The 19,410-nt window shown below is 41.3% G+C and overlaps 1 protein-coding gene across 1 annotated transcript in view; it reads right to left on the bottom strand.

The window, feature by feature from the left end:
- Positions 1–19,410, bottom strand: part of si:dkey-121a11.3 (uncharacterized protein KIAA1614) — a 34,334-nt gene that overhangs the window by 7,682 nt on the left and 7,242 nt on the right. Inside the window, exons 3-8 of the mRNA XM_060941330.1 lie at positions 19,196–19,259; positions 17,846–17,986; positions 11,621–12,798; positions 6,044–6,170; positions 3,919–4,123; positions 753–877 (exon numbers count right to left, since the gene is read on the bottom strand). Coding sequence (XP_060797313.1) covers positions 753–877; positions 3,919–4,123; positions 6,044–6,170; positions 11,621–12,798; positions 17,846–17,986; positions 19,196–19,259 — 1,840 coding nt within the window. The remainder of the gene's footprint in view (positions 1–752; positions 878–3,918; positions 4,124–6,043; positions 6,171–11,620; positions 12,799–17,845; positions 17,987–19,195; positions 19,260–19,410) is intronic.

Here is a 19,410-nt window from a genome sequence, read left to right as displayed (position 1 = left end):
AGAGGCCTACTTTCTGGAAGAAATGTTACAATAAATTATTTTCAATTTTGATCAAACTATATTCTAAATGTCTTCATAAAAATTTCCTTTCATCTTAACGTTTTCATATGCAAATGATCATGGTGATACAATTCCAAATAATACATGACGTCATCTGGTGACTTTTCGCGAATTTCTGAGCAAACATTAGCTAGTTTTCCCTGCATTAGCAACACTGCCAGTCTATTTGTACTGCCCTAGATTTGTTTTTATTACGTAGTGTGAACACAGTTATGGACGCTGCTTGTGAATGAGTGTTTAGAGTAGTAACCTATATAAGTATGAGATCTGAGACACAGCTAGTGTGTTACATTTCACTCCCTCCTCTCTTTTCTCTGGCAGGCTTTACACTTCTATATTTATCTCTCTCTCTCTCTCTCTCTCTGTCTGTCTGTCTGATGCAACCCCTTCTCGCGTCCCAGTCACACGAAAACATTCAGGCTGTTGCACAACACACCAGCTGCTTGGCGGGAACACACACACACACACACACACAGCCAACATGCCATTCTTCACATTCGCTTCATTCACAACATTGTGACATTATAGTGTTATTCACCGGTAAGGACAGTAGGAAGGAGTTTTCACACATTCGCAGCATGAACAATTTCAGAAAGAACAAACAGCCAGACGAATGACGTAATAGGCGTATAGTAGACGTGCACTGCACTCAGTTTGTGTACGTGTGCGCGCGCATGCGTGAATGTGTGTACCTGGAGAGGGCGGGGCTACAGGGCCGTTCCCCTGGTGTATAAACAGCACAGCGCTCCGGCTTCCTTTTGGGAGACTGGAGATTCTGCACCGAGGACGATTTCTTCAGCTGAGAGAAGGGAGACGCCTGGTGGCCAAAAATTGAATTATTATTATTCAACATTGTTTAATATCATACATTTTTTATTGAATGATAAATACTATTATTATTAATTTTTAAAACCATTTTATGTTGCATAAATAGTTTATATACATGTCAACCCCTCACGGCTCTCACCTCACCTGTACTCCCTGGTAAAGAAATCCATAATTTCCATACCAAATCCATAGTAATATTTCATGCATTATAAAAATGTATCAGAGCTTACCTAATATATGCACTGGTTTATTTCTGTACATCCATATGTACTGTTAACACTCAATTAAACAACAGTCAGTGTTTTCTTAACCCTATATCAGTTCAAGAAAATTTAGTGTCTCTTCTCACATAATCCAATAATTTGGGGTTCACTTGGCACATTGTTCAGCAATGTTCTTGATTGCTTTTGCGTGAAGAAATTAATTGACGGCTGTCTCTTTTTCTGGTTTGCATTTTGCACATGCATTTGAGATTTCATGTGTTCCCTCACGTCGTAAATTCCAGAGGCAAACACTTTCACGTCTCTACAACAAATTGTGCAGCTGACATACTCAGCACCCATTTTGGAAGCGATAATTATTCCATTGAATGTTTCTGTCCAATCGGGAAGAAAGCGACCTCCAGTTTTAGATGTTTTGAGTTTTTTCTTCGGTGGTGCCGACATCTTGACCTCTTGGCCTGTCTATTGTTACGCTACATGTGTCTGTGAAGATTCTCAATCATCCAGGTCATAGTAAACTGTGGGTGGTAGAAATGGGCAACTGGACTTGCTTGAAGATTCTTGAAAACGTTTCACCTCTCGTCCAAAAGGCTTCCTCAGTTCTGTCTAATAGGGAGTATCAGATATTTATCCTCTCCTGGATCAGAATCAGAATTCTGATGACCAGCTCATCTAAGGTGTCATTGAGGCATCATGTTGGTGTGGGTCACTGAAGGCTGGATGTGAACGGCGAGTCATTAGGGTGATCAAAGGATTGCCCGTTAGGGTGATCAATGGCAATCTGACTCTCTCTGTCCTCCTGTGAGTCACCGAAAACAGCTGGGTCCTGGCGTACACCCAGCCGTCTGGGAAGAGTGTCCAAGACCACATTGTAGATGGTTGACAAATGATGTCTTAGCCCATGTTTACATTAGACCGTATCAGCGGATCATCAGATTAACATTTTTAAAACGATTAGTGTGCACACAGCAACACCAATACACAATTTGCGTGCACACAGCAATACCAATACACGGATACGCTCGGCTCCGCAGGCATCCTGCGCTCCAAATCACTCCGCCCTGAACAGCGAGTGCCCTCTGGAGGGTGCGCACTCCGGCCCTGTGCAGCTCACAGAGCATGCGAGTGAAGTGAACAAGCTGTGATTCGGGACTGAGCCGCTGTGTGTGTGATCCCAGTGCATATCACTTACCACTTGCAAGTGGAAGGATGGCAAGCCTAAAGACAATCATAACTACACAATGGGCAGTATTTGCATCAGTATTTGCAGTATTTTCATACTTTTATACTCTTTAATGAAAGGTGATACAAGGCGGAAGTCCGCGCCGTTTTTCAGCAGTCGCGTCACATGACCAGTGCCAGCGAATCAGGAAGGTGGATGTCACAGTGACGTTGTCCAATGAGACGCCAGCTAGAGCTCAGCACAGCGTATCCGCATATTCTGAATGTTTACACAGCACCGGAGCTGACACGATCTGGATTGAATACGTGGACGCTGGCGGATTCCCGTTTCCCGGCGTTTCCAGGCGGTTTAATGTAAACGGACAGTGCATCCGCGAAGAAAACAAGACAGATACGGTCTAATGTAAATGTAGCCTTAGACCCCCACCTCTGTTCAGTGATGGCCGTTCCAGGTTGACAAAAATGGCTTCTTTAACTCCTCGCTCATACCAACGATCCTCTCTGGCTAAAATGCGTACGTTACAATCCTGAAATGAGTGTCCTAAGGACAGAATACCCAGACACAAACAGGACAACGTAGTGTATGCAATTCAGTGCAGTGAGGATTGCACGGACTCGTATATTGTGAGACAAAACAACCGCTATACAGGCGCTTGGCTCAACACAGGAGAGCCAGCTCCTCAGGCCAGAACTCGGCTGTCTACATTCATCTTAACAACAAAGGACACTCATTTCAGGATTGTAACGTATGCATTTTAGCCAGAGAGGATTGTTGGTATGAGCGAGGAGTTAAAGAAGCCATTTTTGTCAACCTGGAACGGCCATCACTGAACAGAGGTGGGGGTCTAAAACATCATTTGTCAACCATCTACAATGCGGTCTTGGACACTCTTCCCAGACGGCTGGGTGTACGCCAGGACCCAGCTGTTTTCGGTGACTTACAGGAGGACAGAGAGTCAGATTGCCATTGATCACCCTAACGGGCAATCCTTTGATCACCCTAATGACTCGCCGTTCACACCCAGCCTCCAGTGACCCACACCAACATGATGCCTCAATGACACCTTAGATGAGCTGGTCATCAGAATTCTGATTCTGATTCTGATCCAGGAGAGGTGAAACGTTTTCAAGAATCTTCAAGCAAGTCCAGTTGCCCATTTCTACCACCCACAGTTTACGCTACATGTGCTGTTATTTCCTGCTCGGTATGCAGGAAAATCACAATTGCGCATGCTCAGACATTCGGAATGGCTTGTTGGTACTAGCGGAAGTACCGGTTGAATAATTCTAAATGTAGAAAATGGCAGCTCCCATGCATTTTCCTATTTCATGACGATTTTTTTGATGGTAATAAATCAAAATAATTTTAAGGTGAAAATGTAGAAAAATCCGTAGTTGAATACCACTACGCCCGTACCATTTTTAAAATGCCAAAATCCGTAGGGAATACGGGAAATCCGTAGGGGTTGACATGTATGAGTTTATTCATATTATTATTATTAGTTGTCAACCAATTTAAAGGTCTTAATCACTCTATTAGCTATGAGAAACAATAAAGCACAGCCCTCCTTGGACTGTTTGGATGTAGGTAATTAGTTTAAAGTTGTAAAGTGTAAAGAGGACGAACCAGACGTAGATTCTGGAGTGAGGGTGCTTTCTTTAGTGCATGTAGGGGGCCGGGGGTTTCTGAGGAATTTGTTCTGGGTTTGAGTGGTGGGCCGAGCTGTTCCATGCTTCTGGAGTGACTCTTACCAAGTCCCATGGCTGAAAAGAAACGGCGCAGTGCTTGCTGAGCTTTACCCTCCCTTTGCTCAGCCTCTGGGGTCATGTTTCTGTGATAAAACAGAGACGCGATCAGCCTGAGGTCAGAGGCCTGATTGAAACAGGATACATTTATTGTAAACAGTGCAGATCTATGTGTATAAGATTTTGATTTTTTTTTTTACTTCACTCTTATAATGCAGTACCCTGGCATTCATCAAAAGCTGAATGAACCTGTACTTTCTTTTTAACAGTTAAACTTTAAAGTAAGTGCTCACCAAAGATTTAAATCTATGTATTAAATGAACTGGCCACTTGTTAAGCAAGCACACTTAGATAAAATGCTTATAGACAGTCTTAGTATAAATTCCAAGACAAACATTGTACACAGAATAAAGGCAGGAATCTTACACCTTTATTCCACCTTGCATTCTATATAAAAGATCCAAATGTAGAATGGGGGTCTGATATCCAGCCCCTGAGCCGAAACGATTGATTAGTTACAGAGCTGGAATCGCTGTCTGTGTAAAAGGGTCAGCCGGCACAGCGGAACAGGGGTGTGGCGTCTCCGTTGGCAGTGTCTAAGCCTTAGACTCTAAGGTAATCACACCTTTCTGCCTCAGATCGCTTCCTATTTCTCTTCACTTTCTTCTCCAACATAATTCTGATCCACAAACATGTTGTTTGCATGAGTCTCTCCATTCCTCTCTTACTTGTTACCTCTCTCTCTCTCTCTCTCTCTCTCTCTCTCTCTCTCTGTCTCTGTTTGTGAGCACAGTTTTCTGTGATAGACTTTTATTTCCTCAAAAAGCCAGCTGGGATTGTACTCAAAGGATACAAACATGTTATATACACTGAAGCTGTTACTTCCCTTAAACATGAATTATTTAACAGAAGTGATTACATGTTGCATATGATACTCAGTAATTTTGCTTTATATTTGAAGAGTGGTATAAATGTACACGGCTAACAAAATCACCTCAACACTCAGTTCACCCATCGTTGTTTTTAAATCAGTACCAGTATGCTTGGGGTATTCAGATTTCCAACGCGTAAATACGTCACCCTAGATGCTGACGCTACATTGTGGCACGTCACCTCTTGGGTTGTGAAATGCTGGCTCGCACTGTAAAAACGCACACTGGCACGGCTTCCCTTTCGGCTTTATTTGGTTCTGCGTAAACAACCAAAGCTAGAATATTGAGGTGTCTTTTTTACGCCAATATTATGGAATATCTGTGTAAAAAGGGCTATACACTGACCATCCACTTTATTAAGAACACTTTCACACCAGCTGGTTTGAGTATTTCAGCAACTGCTAATCTCCTGGGATTTTCACACACAACAGTGTCTATCATTTACACAGAATGGTGTAAAAAAAAAAATTAATATGAGCGGAGAGTCTGCAGGCTAAAACACCTTGTTGATGAGGGAGCTCAGAGGAGAATGACCAGACTGGTCTGAGCTGACAGCAAGTCTTTAGCAACTCAAATAAGCAATCTTTACAATAAGGCATTTCCACCAGCAGAACTGTCTCTCACTCAATGTTTTTTTGTTTTTCATACCATACTGTGTAAACTCTAGAGATCGTTGTGTGTGAAAATCTCAGGAGATTATCAGTTTCTGAAATACTCAAACCAACCCATCTGGTACCAACAACCATGCCACGGTGAAAATCACAGAGATCACAATTTTTCTTCATTCTGATGTTTGATGTGAACATTAATTGAAGCTTTTGACCTGTAGAGAGACCGGAATCCTATTTTCACCACCAGGGGGCAGTGATGTTGCTTGGCTCATTCTGACCTCTTTTTTGACCTACTTTTCTGTCCAGTCTGGTCCAGCTCTTTGTAGGTTTATGGCCCAGAAATGAAAAAGAGTTGAAAAGCCTACAGACTAAACCAAAAAAGAGGATTACAAAGTACTGACATGGTCTTTAGATGAATCTAGAACTTTCTAGAAGAGAGTGGTCTCATTTTTTAATGACTCACAGTGAAGGGCTTGGGCCGTCCTCCCTTTGCTGCTCAGCCCTGATAGTTCCTTGAATATGTCCATTATTCACAGATGTTTTGGCAGGGCTTGCTACTACCTCCACTCTGATTTGGTCCTGTGCCAAACCTGGGGAAATGTTTAATAATTGCAGAGGTATTGATCAGATGAAATCGGCATATTTACTATGAGCTGGAGTTGAACCTGAGCAGTGGAAATACTGTGTGTGTGTGTGTGTGGTGATTAAGCTATGTTTGAATGTACAAGCAACAGAAAGACCGTGAAAGAGACATCTAGATAAAAGTCAGACAGACAGATGCCCAGGTGCAGAAAAAGCAGAGAGAGAGAGAGAGAGAGAGAGAGAGAGGTGAACAGTGCTGAATGGACGCCATGCTGAGAGACCCACTGTGCTCAGAGCTCAGAGAGATTAGTGGCCTGTGACTCCACCAATCTGCTGACAACAAAATCCCTGCTCTATCTGGAGATTGACACAAACACACATCCGCCATGCTGCCTACACACATTCTGTGAAGCAACAACCAACATTCAGTATGTTCAGCATGGCAAGCCTCATGCCAGTACTTCCTGGGACATAGAAAATATTTTAATGCCGTGGACATGCATCTAAATTTCCTGAGGTCCTAAAGAGGATCCTGGAGTGTTGATTATCAGATAAATTTACTCACACATTATGCACTGTCTCATATAAAATCTGTAATGGAATACTTAAAGTTCTATACTATATTTCTCACACTGTTCTGTACAAAATGTTTTGATCAATTTTTGCAACAATAACTGTATTACATGTGATGAGTTTTCTGTTTTGAAATTAAACCTCTTTGTTTAAATCAATTACACCACCGCACCATTAAATTCTCAGTATGAGCTCCAAGGTTTACACTAATGCACTCTATCTTTCTATTGTAAAAGCTTACTCAGGGACTTGTGTGGTGGATGCTTGTCAAACAGATTTTAAAACATTGTTTTTAGAAGTGTATTTAGCTTTTATTAAGGAGTCTCCAGGAAAGTCTTCAGGACAGAGATCCTTTTGCACGTTTTTGGTTTCTCAGTAAACTGACAAAACTGCATTTTGTCTCATTAAATTAAGTGAGTGAAAAGAGAGAGGCTGGTGAAGGAACGACTGTTTATCGCTATTATAATATTAGTGATGTCACGCCTTCACGCACTCGAGCCTTGGGCAGCTCAAGCGGCCGCTTTCATCCACGCGCATGGAACCCTTGGGATTCATCATGGGAACCACTTGTTGCTGCTTTGAGTGCAATCAGCACACACATATAAGGACGCTTTTTACACAGAGACTTCGCAACGTATTATCACCATTGTCACGTTTGTTTCTTGCTATGTTTGTTAATCTAGTTAATTAATGCTTTCAGTTTCATCTGTTTTTGCAACTTTGGACCTTGCCTTACGTTTTTGTTTCTGTAATCTGTTTGCACGCCTGTACAGTGTCTTGCAAAAGTATTCACCCCCCTTCGTGTTTGTCCTGTTTTATCGCATTACAAGCTGGAATTAAAATGGATTTTTGGGGGGTTAGCACCATTTGATTTACACAACATGCCTACTTTAAAGGTGCAAAATTGTTTTATTGTGACACAAACAATAATTAAGATGAAAAAACAGAAATCTGCAGTGTGCATAGGTATTCACCCCCTTTCGTATGAAACCCCTAAATAAGAGCTGGTCTAACCAATTCACTTCATAAGTTACATAATTAGTTGATTAAGATTCACCTGTGTGAAATCAAAGTGTCACATGATCTGTCACATGATGTCTGTATAAATCAACCTATTCTGGAAGGACCCTGACTCTGCAACACTATTAGGCAAGCAATATGAGAACCAAGGAGCACTCCAAACAGGTCAGAGACAAAGTTGTGAAGAAGTATAGATCAGGGTTGGGTTATAAAAAATATCCCAAACTTTGAATATCTCACAGAACACCATTAAATCCATTATAGCAGAATGGAAAGAATATGGCACCACTACAAACCTGACAAGAGAAGGCCACCCACCAAAACTCACAGACTGGGCAAGGAGGGCATTAATCAGAGATGCAATAAAGACACCAAAGATAACACTGAAGGAGCTGCAAAGATCCACAGCGGAGATGGGAGTATCTGTCCATAGGACCACTTTTAGCTGTACACTCCACAGAGTGGGGCTTTATGGAAGAGTGGCCAGAAAAAAGTCATTGCTTAAGAAAACACGTTTGGAGTTTGCCCAACAGCATGTGGCAGACTCCCCAAACACATGGAAGAAGATTATCTGGTCAGATGAGGCTAAGTTGAACTTTTTGGCCATCATGGGAAACGCCATGTGTGGTACAAACCCAACACCCTGAGAACACCATTCATATAGTGAAGCATGGTGGTGGCAGTATCATGCTGTGGGGATATTTTTTATCTGCAGGGACAGGAAAGCTGGTCAGGACTGAAGGAAAGATGGATGGCACTAAATACAGGGCAATTCTGGAGGAAAACCTGTTTGAGTTGGCCAGAGGTTTGAGACTGAGACAAAGGTTCATGTTCCAGCAGGACAGTGACCCTAAACATACTGCTAAAGCTACACTGGAGTTGTTTAAAGGGAAACGTTTAAATGTCTTGGAATGGCCTAGTCAAAGCCCAGCCCTCAATCCAATTGAGAGTCTGTGGCATAACTTGAAGATTGCTGTACACCAACACAACCCGTCTAACCTGAAGGAGTTGGAGCAGTTTTACCTTGAGGAATGGGCAAAAATCCCAGTGGCTAGATGTGCTAAGCTAATAGAGACATACCCCAAGAGACTTGCAGCTGTAAATGCAGCAAAAGGTGACTCTACAAAGTATTGACTTGGGGGGGTGAATACCTATGCACACTCCAGATTTCTGTTTTTTCTTCTTAATTATTGTTTGTGTCACAATAAAACAACAATTTTCACCTTTGAAGTTGTAGGCATGTTGTGTAAATCAAATGGTGCAACCCCCCCCCAATCCTTTTTAATTCCAGCTTGTAATGCGACAAAACAGGATGAATACTTTTGCAAGACACTGTATAATAAACACCTTCCTGCACTTACATCTGTCTACCACTGCTTACCTGACAGAATACTTCGCCTCAACAGTGGATGTAGCGGAAAGTTACAGGCACACCATGCAGTTCCACACTAATGTCATGGTGCTTAAGCTGGGATCTGTTGTGTTTCTCCAGTGGATAGGGCTGGACATTCCGATGCAATATGATGGGGTGGAGCAGCCGCCCAATGGATTTTTCTTGCAATACCGCTTCTTCTACGAGGAATTGATGGAGCCTAAACCTCTGGAGAACTGGTGGGCCAGTGGGCCAAAGACAGACCCATGTCTCTAGAACTCCAAGTCATTCACCGAGGAGCTCAAGTCCTGGTCCCAGGCCTCCAGGAAGGAGGGCCCCTATAAAATATATATTGGTGGGGGGGCTGAGACTTGGGAGGCTGACAGGCTGGCCTCCACTCCACTGCTCGTACCAGAGGCCGACAGGCTGGCCTCCACTCCAGATTTCAGCAAGGATGAGATCTTCACTCTGCCACCTGGCTTTGAAGATGTCATTGCTCTGCTGCCAGGCTTCAGTGAGGATGAGGTCATCACTTAGCCACCTGGCTTCAGCAGGGATGAGGTCTTTGCTCCTCCACCTGGCTTTGAGAAGAGGTTGTTGCTCCGTCGTCTGGCTTCAGCGAGGACGAGGTCATCGCGCCGCCACCTGGCTTCAGCAAGGAAGTCCTCCCTCAAGCCAAGTCCAACCCCAGGACCAAGCCCATGCTAATGCTGGTGCCCATGCCAAGATCCAAGCCCATGTCCAAGTCTATGCCCATGCTAATGCCAGTGCCCATGCCAAGAATTAAATCCACATCCATGTCAAGGTCATAGTCCAAGCCCATGCCAATGCCCGAGTCCATCCACATGTTCAAATTCATGCCCATGCCGGCACCAGGATACATGCCCATGCTCAAGCCTATGTCTATGCCTGAATCCATGTCCAGTCTAGATCCTAAGTCCCGGAGCCCAAGTCCAAGTCCGTGTTTAGGCCGGAGCCCAAGTCCAAGTCCATGTTTAGGCCGGAGCCCAAGTCCAAGTCTGTGTCTAGGCCAGAGCCCAAGTCCAATTCCGTGCCTAGTCTGGAGCCCATGTCTATGCCTGAGCCCCTGAACATCCTTTTGCCCCTGTTCAAGGCCCAACCCAAGCCCAAATCTCCACTTAAGCCCAGGTTCTGGTGCCACATTAGCCCAGAGCCAGAGCGGAGCTCTGAGGGGATGTTTTCATGTGCCAGGTCCTTAACCCTGGGGCAGCCCAAGGAGGATTTTAGCTCCTGGAGGAAGCTCTTTGAGGGGGGAATCCACCTATGGTTGCTTTGAGCGCAATTGGCGTGTGCATATATCGTAAGTACGCTGTTTACACAGAGACTTCACAAAGTATTATCACCATTGTCACATTTGTTTCTTGCTATGTTTGTTACTCTGGTTTATGACTCTGTTTTCTGTTAAATGACTCTGCTTTCAGTTTCATTTGTTTTTGCAACTCTGGATCTTGCCTTATGTTTTTGTAATGTTTGCGCACCTGCATAATAAGCACCTTCCTGCACTTACGTTTGTCGACTGCCAGTTACCTAACAAGTGATAACAAGAAGTAACTAACTTGTTTCATGGATGTTCCACAACATTTAATACAAACAGGTATTAGAAAATAAATCAACAATGGGGTGGTAACAGTAACTCCTCTTTGTCATTGATTATTTTACTGTAACAGCACACCCTGGTGGGTTTTACTCCTTACATAATGAACATGAAAAAATGATCAGTGTCAGTCTATGTTCAAGTAAATGATTGTTTCCATTTGCTCTGTGTGTAGTACATAAATGCCTTCTTTATTCTTAAAATAATTTTTGTCCAATAAATAAAATTTGACTTATTGAGTACATTTCAGAGATAATATTTCAATATTACTGGAACTGGGATAAAAATGGCACGTCTGGTGTTCATCTATTTAGTTTTGGACTAATTTTACTCACAAATAATACTATAAATCTTTTTCACCCAAAATATTTTACATAAATATCTGCCTTAAATCAAACCCAGTAGGGAATGTAATGCAGACTTTCCAGTGTGGTCAAGTACACAATATGACTTACTGTAATCTATAAATATGAACAAAACTTCACTGTGTCACTGAAAGCTGTAGTGTTATGTGGCAGACATCTTAGAAAACTAGAACTCTTGTCCTTAGCGCAATTTTGTATGCAGAGTTGTACCAGACAATAAAGCTTCACTTTGAACAGACAATTTCTGCAATTTAAAATTTAAAATTAGAAATTCAATTAACTGGTATAATAAATGTTTCTTGAAGCAATTATATTTTTAATATTTAGACATGTATTTTTACGAAAAATATTTTAGGTGTCCATACAGTACATTATAGTGAAACCTCATTTGTCACAGCCAATATTATATCCATATATAATCTTTAATTTGATTGCACGAAACATAACTTATATAAAAAAGAATTGTTCAATTAAATAAAGGTGTAATTGTACACTGGTTTATATAGGACTGACCTGTTTGTTGGGAACCATGTTGTCCTGTTGTTAAGGTTCTCTTGCTGTGACTGTTGCTACCTGCTAGTTCCTTTAGCATGGAGCTTTTAGATATCAATGTGTCTTTTGGAAGATCAGGGTTTCCTTGAAGGATACACTCCAAATTTGACTGCTCACCACACTCTTGTACAGTGTCTATATGCATCAGATGATGGTGTTGAGAAGGCATGACTTGCTGGCTATTGGGACTCTCCAAATTCTGAGCAGAATTTTTGGGCTGGAGAGGTGGTGGAATAGGTTGAGGGAGCCTGGGAACTGATTGAGCTCCGGACACTTCTCCTCTGGAGACCACTGAAGGCACACAGGCTTTAAAGTTAGCAAGAGATTTGCATGTTCTACCCTCCACCTTTAGCTCTAGTGACTCTAGGGCATATGGATTTGGGGGTAAAGCTATAGCTCCATTAGACATGGGTGTATTACTGGAAATGCTTGGTGATCCTTGTGTTCTGACCCCATTGGCAGCAGTGGCCTTGATCTCGGGACTGCCATCGCTCTTACGACTTTTTCTCTTCTGCTTCTGTAGAGTCCCCCTACCACTACCCATACTGCCTGCAGCTCTACAGTGTGTGCCATCACTCTCCACAATGACAGGGCTCAAGGCACCTATGTAAGTCTCTTTAATCTGCTCTATTCGCACCAGGCGGTTAGGCAGTGTGGGTGCAACCCAACATGGCACTGTCCTTCCCTCAGTTTCTCCATTAGCAAGCAATGGTTGTTTTTGAAAGAAGCAGGAATCTGAAAAATCTCCATCCAATATTGTTCCACAAGAATTGCACTGTTGGCCCATGGTCTCAGGTTCATAATGACTATTAATGTTGGGTGAGTTCTCCTGACTCCTCCTGCTTTTGTATTTGACCTCAGGTCTCTGGCTGTTGATGTATGTTGCCAAACTGGGCTTGGCTCCCAGCAGTCCCTGTGTCCTCTCTCCAGCTTGTTTGCATTGCCGCTCCAAGTAACGCACTTCAGCGTCTTTCTCTGACTCATCTTGAAAACGCACACGCGTTGGAGACTGCCCATGTGTACGACGGCGCCGAGAGCCTCCGGTCGAGTCACTGCTGGAGGAGTCGCTGAGATTTCCTGAGCCAACCAGCACCCGTTCCGTACCCACAAGAGGAGCTCCGACCAAGGAGAGCAGCTCCCTGAAAAACACACATACATAAAACATCACTAATCTGTTGAATATAAACACAGGCATGATAGGCATCTGCAGCAATTGGTTATATAATTGCAATATTCAGCATGTATAATATAGATATTGCATTTTGATGTCTGTGTAGCCAGTGGGCGGCACAGTCGTGTAGTGGTTAGCACTGTCACCTCACAGCAAGAATGTTCTGGGTTCAAGCCCAGTGGCCAATAGGGACCTTTCTGTGTGGAGTTTAGATGTTCTCCCCATGTCTGCGTGGGTTTCCGCCGGGTGCTCTGGTTTCCCCCACTGTCCAAAGACATGCGGTTAGGCTAACTGGCTACTCTAAATTGTCCATGGATATGGATGGTTGTTTCCCAAGCTCAGAAATGTGAGGGTTGTGGCAGGAAGGGTATCCAGTGTAAAACTATGTTCCAATTAGTATGACATGTGGATCAATAGTGTCCACATGGACCCTGACCTGGCAACAGTGCTGTACAAGGGAGAAGAAGATGATGATGTCTGTGTAGCCAGTATTTCTGGACAGCATAAGGACAGCTGTTATAGGAAAGTAATCAATGGCAGGGTGGTGTAATGTTGCCTGATTTGTTTGTTTTATACCACAGCAATTTTATATTCATTAAAAGAATTACAATTTATAGTTATATTTAATGTTGTTAAACATTGACAAAACAAATTAGTTCCTCATCTCATTATCTCTAGCCGCTTTATCCTGTTCTACAGGGTCGCAGGCAAGCTGAAGCCTATCCTAGCTGACTACGGGCGAAAGGTGGGGTACACCCTGGACAAGTCACCAGGTCATCACAGGGCTGACACGTAGACACAGACAACCATTCACACTCACATTCACACCTACGGTCAATTTAGAGTCACCAGTTAACCTAACCTGTATGTCTTTGGACTGTGGGGGAAACCGGAGCACCCGGAGGAAACCCACGTGGACACGGGGAGAACATGCAAACTCCACACAGAAAGGCCCTCGCTGGCCACGGGGCTCGAACCCGGACCTTCTTGCTGTGAGGCGACAGCGCTAACCACTACACCACCGTGCTGCCCCAAATTAGTTCCTGTTATCACTTATTTTATAGCAGTTATACACAGGCGTTCCCTCACCAGCCTCTCTCTTTTTCTCTTCTGAAGTTAATTAGACAATAATTTGTCTTAGCCCCCTGTCCTAAAGACTTTCCCACGTTGGAAAACTTTGTGTAAAGTTACAGCTTTACCTCCAACTGCTACAAAGCACTGACACTGGAGAGTCTTTCTATATCTATGCTAAATACACAATACAAAAAACTACAATAAAAAAATCAGTTTATGTAAAATGTCCAACACATAAGTTGCTGTGAAAGTTAAACAACACCTTCTGACCAATCAAATTCAAGAATTCAACAGTACTGGTGTAAGGCTCTTTAGTTTGGACATTTTTTAACACTGCATTGCATGTTCTACGAAATCAATCCCATAATTCTACTCATTGGAAGAGAATTTGATGAAAGAGGTGAAATAAACACATGGTAGACAGAACCGTTCCTCCCATTGCTCCAACTGAGGAATTATTTTAAGTAATGTAGCTAAAATACAATATATTAATATTTTGTGATAATTGTGATAAAAGAGCATGCAATGATGGTGTTTGAATTGTATAATTACACAGCACACAGATAATAAGTACAAAACTCAGCAGCTAGAGCCCTCATACTCACCAACTGCACTGCTCACATCACTCCTGTTTTACATCAACTGCATTGGTGGCCAGTTATTTCTCGGATCAAATACAAAATCTTGCTTTTAACCTGTAAAGCTCTTCATGGTTTCACCCCTTCCTATCTCTGTGAGCTAATTCATTTGTACTGTCCCTCCCGCTCCCTCAGATCTTCTGTCTGTGGACTTCTGACTGTTCCACGTTTTAAACTGGCATCTATGGGTGGCAGATCATTCAGTGTTGCTGCTCCTAAACTTTGGAACTCGTTACCACAATCGCTTCGTGACTGTTCCACTCTCTCTTCCTTCAAAGCTAACTTGAAAACTTTTCTCTTTACCTCACACTACTCTTCCTAGTGTGTCCTTTTTTTTTTGGTAACTCCTTTGTAAAGCGTCCTTGGGTTTGTGAAAGGCGCTATATAAATTGAAATTATTATTATTATTATTATTATTATTATTATTATCTCTTAATCACATAGACATATGCAGAAAAACACAGGGCACATGCCAAAGTGGTTGGAGATTTCCAAAACTGAGACACTGATTCAAGGCTAAATTCCCCTGAAATTCCTCTCCGTGTTTTAGCTAAAAGACCACAGCATTCCATACATACCTCATATTAATACTTCATAATAATGGGTTCCTGCTGCGTTATGGCATACTGAGTCACTATTAATACAATTTTAGTCTGTTCACTAGCATCTGCAAGTGTGATTGCAAACCAACTTGAAAACTGTAGCATTATTGTCATCCACTGAGCAAGATAACACTGGGAACTGAGAGGAAAACATTTAGCAGGACCATGATTGCAGTCTTGGAAGGCAAGGTATCCTCAGAAATACTACTACTACCACTACTACTACTACTACCACTACTACTACTACTACTACTACTACTAATAATAATAATAATAATAATAATGGAATGCAAAAGTAATGCTTTGAGAGCCACTCCAGGTATTGTTTTCTTTTTGTTCTCTATTTTTCTCCCAAATTTGTTCACCTGTCAATTTGCCATCACAAGCCAGCTTTCCGATATTATACAACAGCTACCAACTGAGGAGGGTGAAGGCTAGCATGTGCTTCCCCCGTGACGTGTGATGCCAGCCAACCATATCTTTTCAAACTGCTAGTCAACTGCTGCTGTGTTACTGGGCACAGCATCTACCCTCTTCTACAAACATGAGCTCATACATGTGCATGACTGGTTAGTGTCAGTAGACTGACAGGGGAGAAAGTGATGCCATCCCTCACAGCCAGAGAACATGGCAAATTATTTGCTCCTTGGCGCCCATCCATGCATGGTTGTTGTATCATCTGGATTTGAACTCATCCTGATTGAAACCCTGTTTACACCAGAACCACACCCAGCTATGTATACTCTACTGTAGTCTAGTATGTCAGGAATCTTTTGTAATTAGAAGCTGAAACTAGGTTTGCCCATTAACGTAGCAATTAAACGAATACAGGCAATATGCAGAATCAAATTGTATTTATAATATGAACAGTATAAGAGCATGCTAATTACAAAAAAAAAAAAACCTCATGAGAATCCTTCAGAAAACAATACCAATCTGCCTAATCTGTTTTGAACGCTGCCACCAAAAGGGGGTGTTTTCTTCCCAAACAAGGAGTAGATGTTAAAATGGCTCACTCACTCATTCTTTTTTTTTTTTTTTTTTTGTGTGTGTGTGTGTGTGTGTGTGTGTGTGTGAGAGAGAGAGAGAGAGAGAGAGCTCACTGAGGTATTGAATATGGTCCTGGGTAATGAGCGATGAGGATCAAAGATGCCAGACTCGTGTAACTGTTGTATAATTCAACATGTCTTATATAACTTCATCACCATGAACAAAATGTGAGTATGCATCTCTGAAAAGGATGAAGCATTGTCTGCTCTGTTTAGTAGCACAATTTAATTTATACATCACTGCTAGGCTGCTGATCTTTATATTTAGTGTATTGCCTGATATATACAATAATATACTGTAGGACCAAAATAAAGCGTAGTGAACATGTTTGTAATGAAAATGAAATAACATGTAGAAGAATACATATTATATAAATATAGACTACATAATGGCTTTATTATATACAGATGTAGAACCAACACACGAACACAGCTCTGCATGTTTCTTAAATCACAGTAATTCCCTAATGTTTAATCATAATTTTTGATAATACCATGACGTTGCAGCACAGCAACAATATCACAAAACTCTCATCCATCAGGTGAACACAACTGTGGGATTGCTTTGTCTGAGAACATTTTCCATCAGGCAGTGTAGTACAGCACAATATGGTAACAAAACCATGATCCAGCATTTTGTCTTTTTTTATGCTGTGTGACCCATATAGTTTATTGAAGTTGGTTATCCTAATTACCAAGAGTACCCAAGGAAGATATGGGTGGAGAAAGAAATTGTGCAGACCATTGATTAGTCAAATGTAGTCATCACATCACAGAGCTAGTCACGTCAACCGCCATATTGAAAAATACTAATTAGCTAGAAACACTTTGCTGCTGGACCACAACAGTATAAGAATCGGTTTTATTTGGTAACATTTCCATTGAGTACAATGAAAAACCTGGGAAGTTCTATTTGCTTGGTTACTTTATGTCTCTTCACATTTAACCAAAATGCCAAGGACAAGTTAAATCAGATATTGACATTCTTGCTTCTGTTGTTACGATTGATTTAACTAGCATATTCCATGAGACATTTTTGTTACATTAAATAAGAAGAAACTATTTAATGAAAATATTACATAGAATAGAGAAAATTGAAAGGAATACAGTGAAAATAGTACAAATATATTTTGTGCAAATATGTATCTATGTATTGTGCAATGTGTGAGGTCATTTTATGCAAATATACATTGTATAATATGCACAAAACACTCCACAACTGGGGAGGGGGCGAAAAACACCAATTCTCATGTAATGGGGCTTTAAATGTGCTTTAAAAATTACATTGAAATGAGCTGAATTATGAGAGAGAGAGAGAGAGAGAGAGAGAGAGAGAGAGAGACCTATTCCTGCTGAAAAGGACTAGAACTGCTTTATCCAAGCACATCCCCCATACATCAACAACACGCTCCACAGCAAATAAAACATGCACAGCACCCCAACATACACAAACATGATTTAATAACACTTGATAATTCACACACAATAAAAACAGTTACGTGGCCATGTTTTGACCCATTTTAAGAGTGGACTCCCTGCTTATCACCACCTAAGCTTCTCTGGTTGACATCCCTCACCACTTCAGATCCAAATATTTTGCAAACAGGAGAGCACAAGAGATAAATAGGGAGAAAAAAAGAGAGTATACTTACGGCTTGTCCCTCTGGACGGGTAGGATGGTGTGGTCGGCTTTGAGTGGGTTCGAGCGGGCCTTCATACGAGCACGCTCCAGCAATTGTTTGGCCTGTTCATGGTGAGGACTGAGTGGCAACTCGGCGCCTGAGACAAAGGGCCTGTAGTTCAATCAAAAACACACACAGGCAGACGTCAGCTACTCACACTCATGCAGCACAGGATTAAGTGAAGCAGCCCATCACCACTAATTAGCCTGATGGGACTGAATGTGTGTGCGTGTGTGTGTGAGTGACAGAGTATGAGAGAAGTGCTATGTGTAAATTGGATTATGATTATAATCTTTCTTTGGATTACATAAGCATGACATCATATTTCTAACAAAACAAAACGGGTCAACAAGCTAAGTACTAACATAAATTACATCTTACTCTATGATTCAGATGTTTGATTTCTACTGTTGTGGATTGAGCACTTTCTTTAGTAGTGTAGTGCTGCTGAATTGTTAGTTCTGACTAGTCATCGGGTGTTGAGGAATTAATTACAACAGATTGACTCTGACAATAGTACAGGTCTTGTATGGAGGACACTGAAGTAATTTAAGCCTAACAATAAACATATTTTTAAAAAGTAATATTATTGAACAAAGAAAAAGGTATAATTGTTAATAAGAACATATTTATTTAACATTTATGGAAGGAGTCTCCAGTGTCAGCACTTTGTCTTCACTTGAGCTTTGCATTTTTTAATAACAGTCAGAACAATTTGAAAGAGAAAAAAATATGACACTGATAACAGAACAACTATTTATAGATAATGTAACATAACTGAAAACAAGAACTAACTTTACAACTGTTCTATAACATTAAATGTAACTACAAATGGATAAACAGTATGATGCGTCATTCTTTAATAAATTACAAATGACATCTGTTGGCAAATTACTGTGGTATAAGATGAATAAAACACTTTGGTACATGCACCTATAGGAAAACAATCAGTTCTTCCTATAAGAGCAAGACGTGTCATGTTGTATTCCTTATGTAGTGATTATTGTGGAGTGTTTTCATCAAAAATCAAAATCTCTAATGTGAATACTGTATGTGATAATTATCTTGCAATTCATATTTATTTTTACTTAGTGGAATACCAATACAGCCATATGTAATTTAGACTCAGTTTAATTTTTATTTCCTTCTGATTGCTAATAATGGTTATCATTGGGACGGGATGAAGATAATTATGATGATTTTAATGTAGCTGTATATGCTGTTAAAAATGCTAAAACAAGCTGAAAATGTCACCCATCTATAGTTTGTTCTGTTAAACCCTTAAGGCAGAAACAGTAATATTGTGTGTTGTCAGGTCACCTCTGACTCTGTTCACTGTCATGAAGAGAAATCCCAGAATCCCAGTCACTGTCATTCAGCCTACCTGTAGAGACACACACATTTTACCATTTTCTTTGTGAATTTCATTATAACAGTACAAATATAAATAATGTTATTGTTATATCCACCCAAATTACACAACTAACACCTTACCAGGAAAAAAGAAGAAGAAGAAGAAGAAGAACACAAACAAC

The sequence above is a fragment of the Neoarius graeffei genome, chromosome 15, assembly GCF_027579695.1.
Source record: "Neoarius graeffei isolate fNeoGra1 chromosome 15, fNeoGra1.pri, whole genome shotgun sequence".
Classification (NCBI taxonomy): domain Eukaryota; kingdom Metazoa; phylum Chordata; class Actinopteri; order Siluriformes; family Ariidae; genus Neoarius; species Neoarius graeffei.
This window is presented reverse-complemented; position numbering and strand designations above follow the sequence as displayed.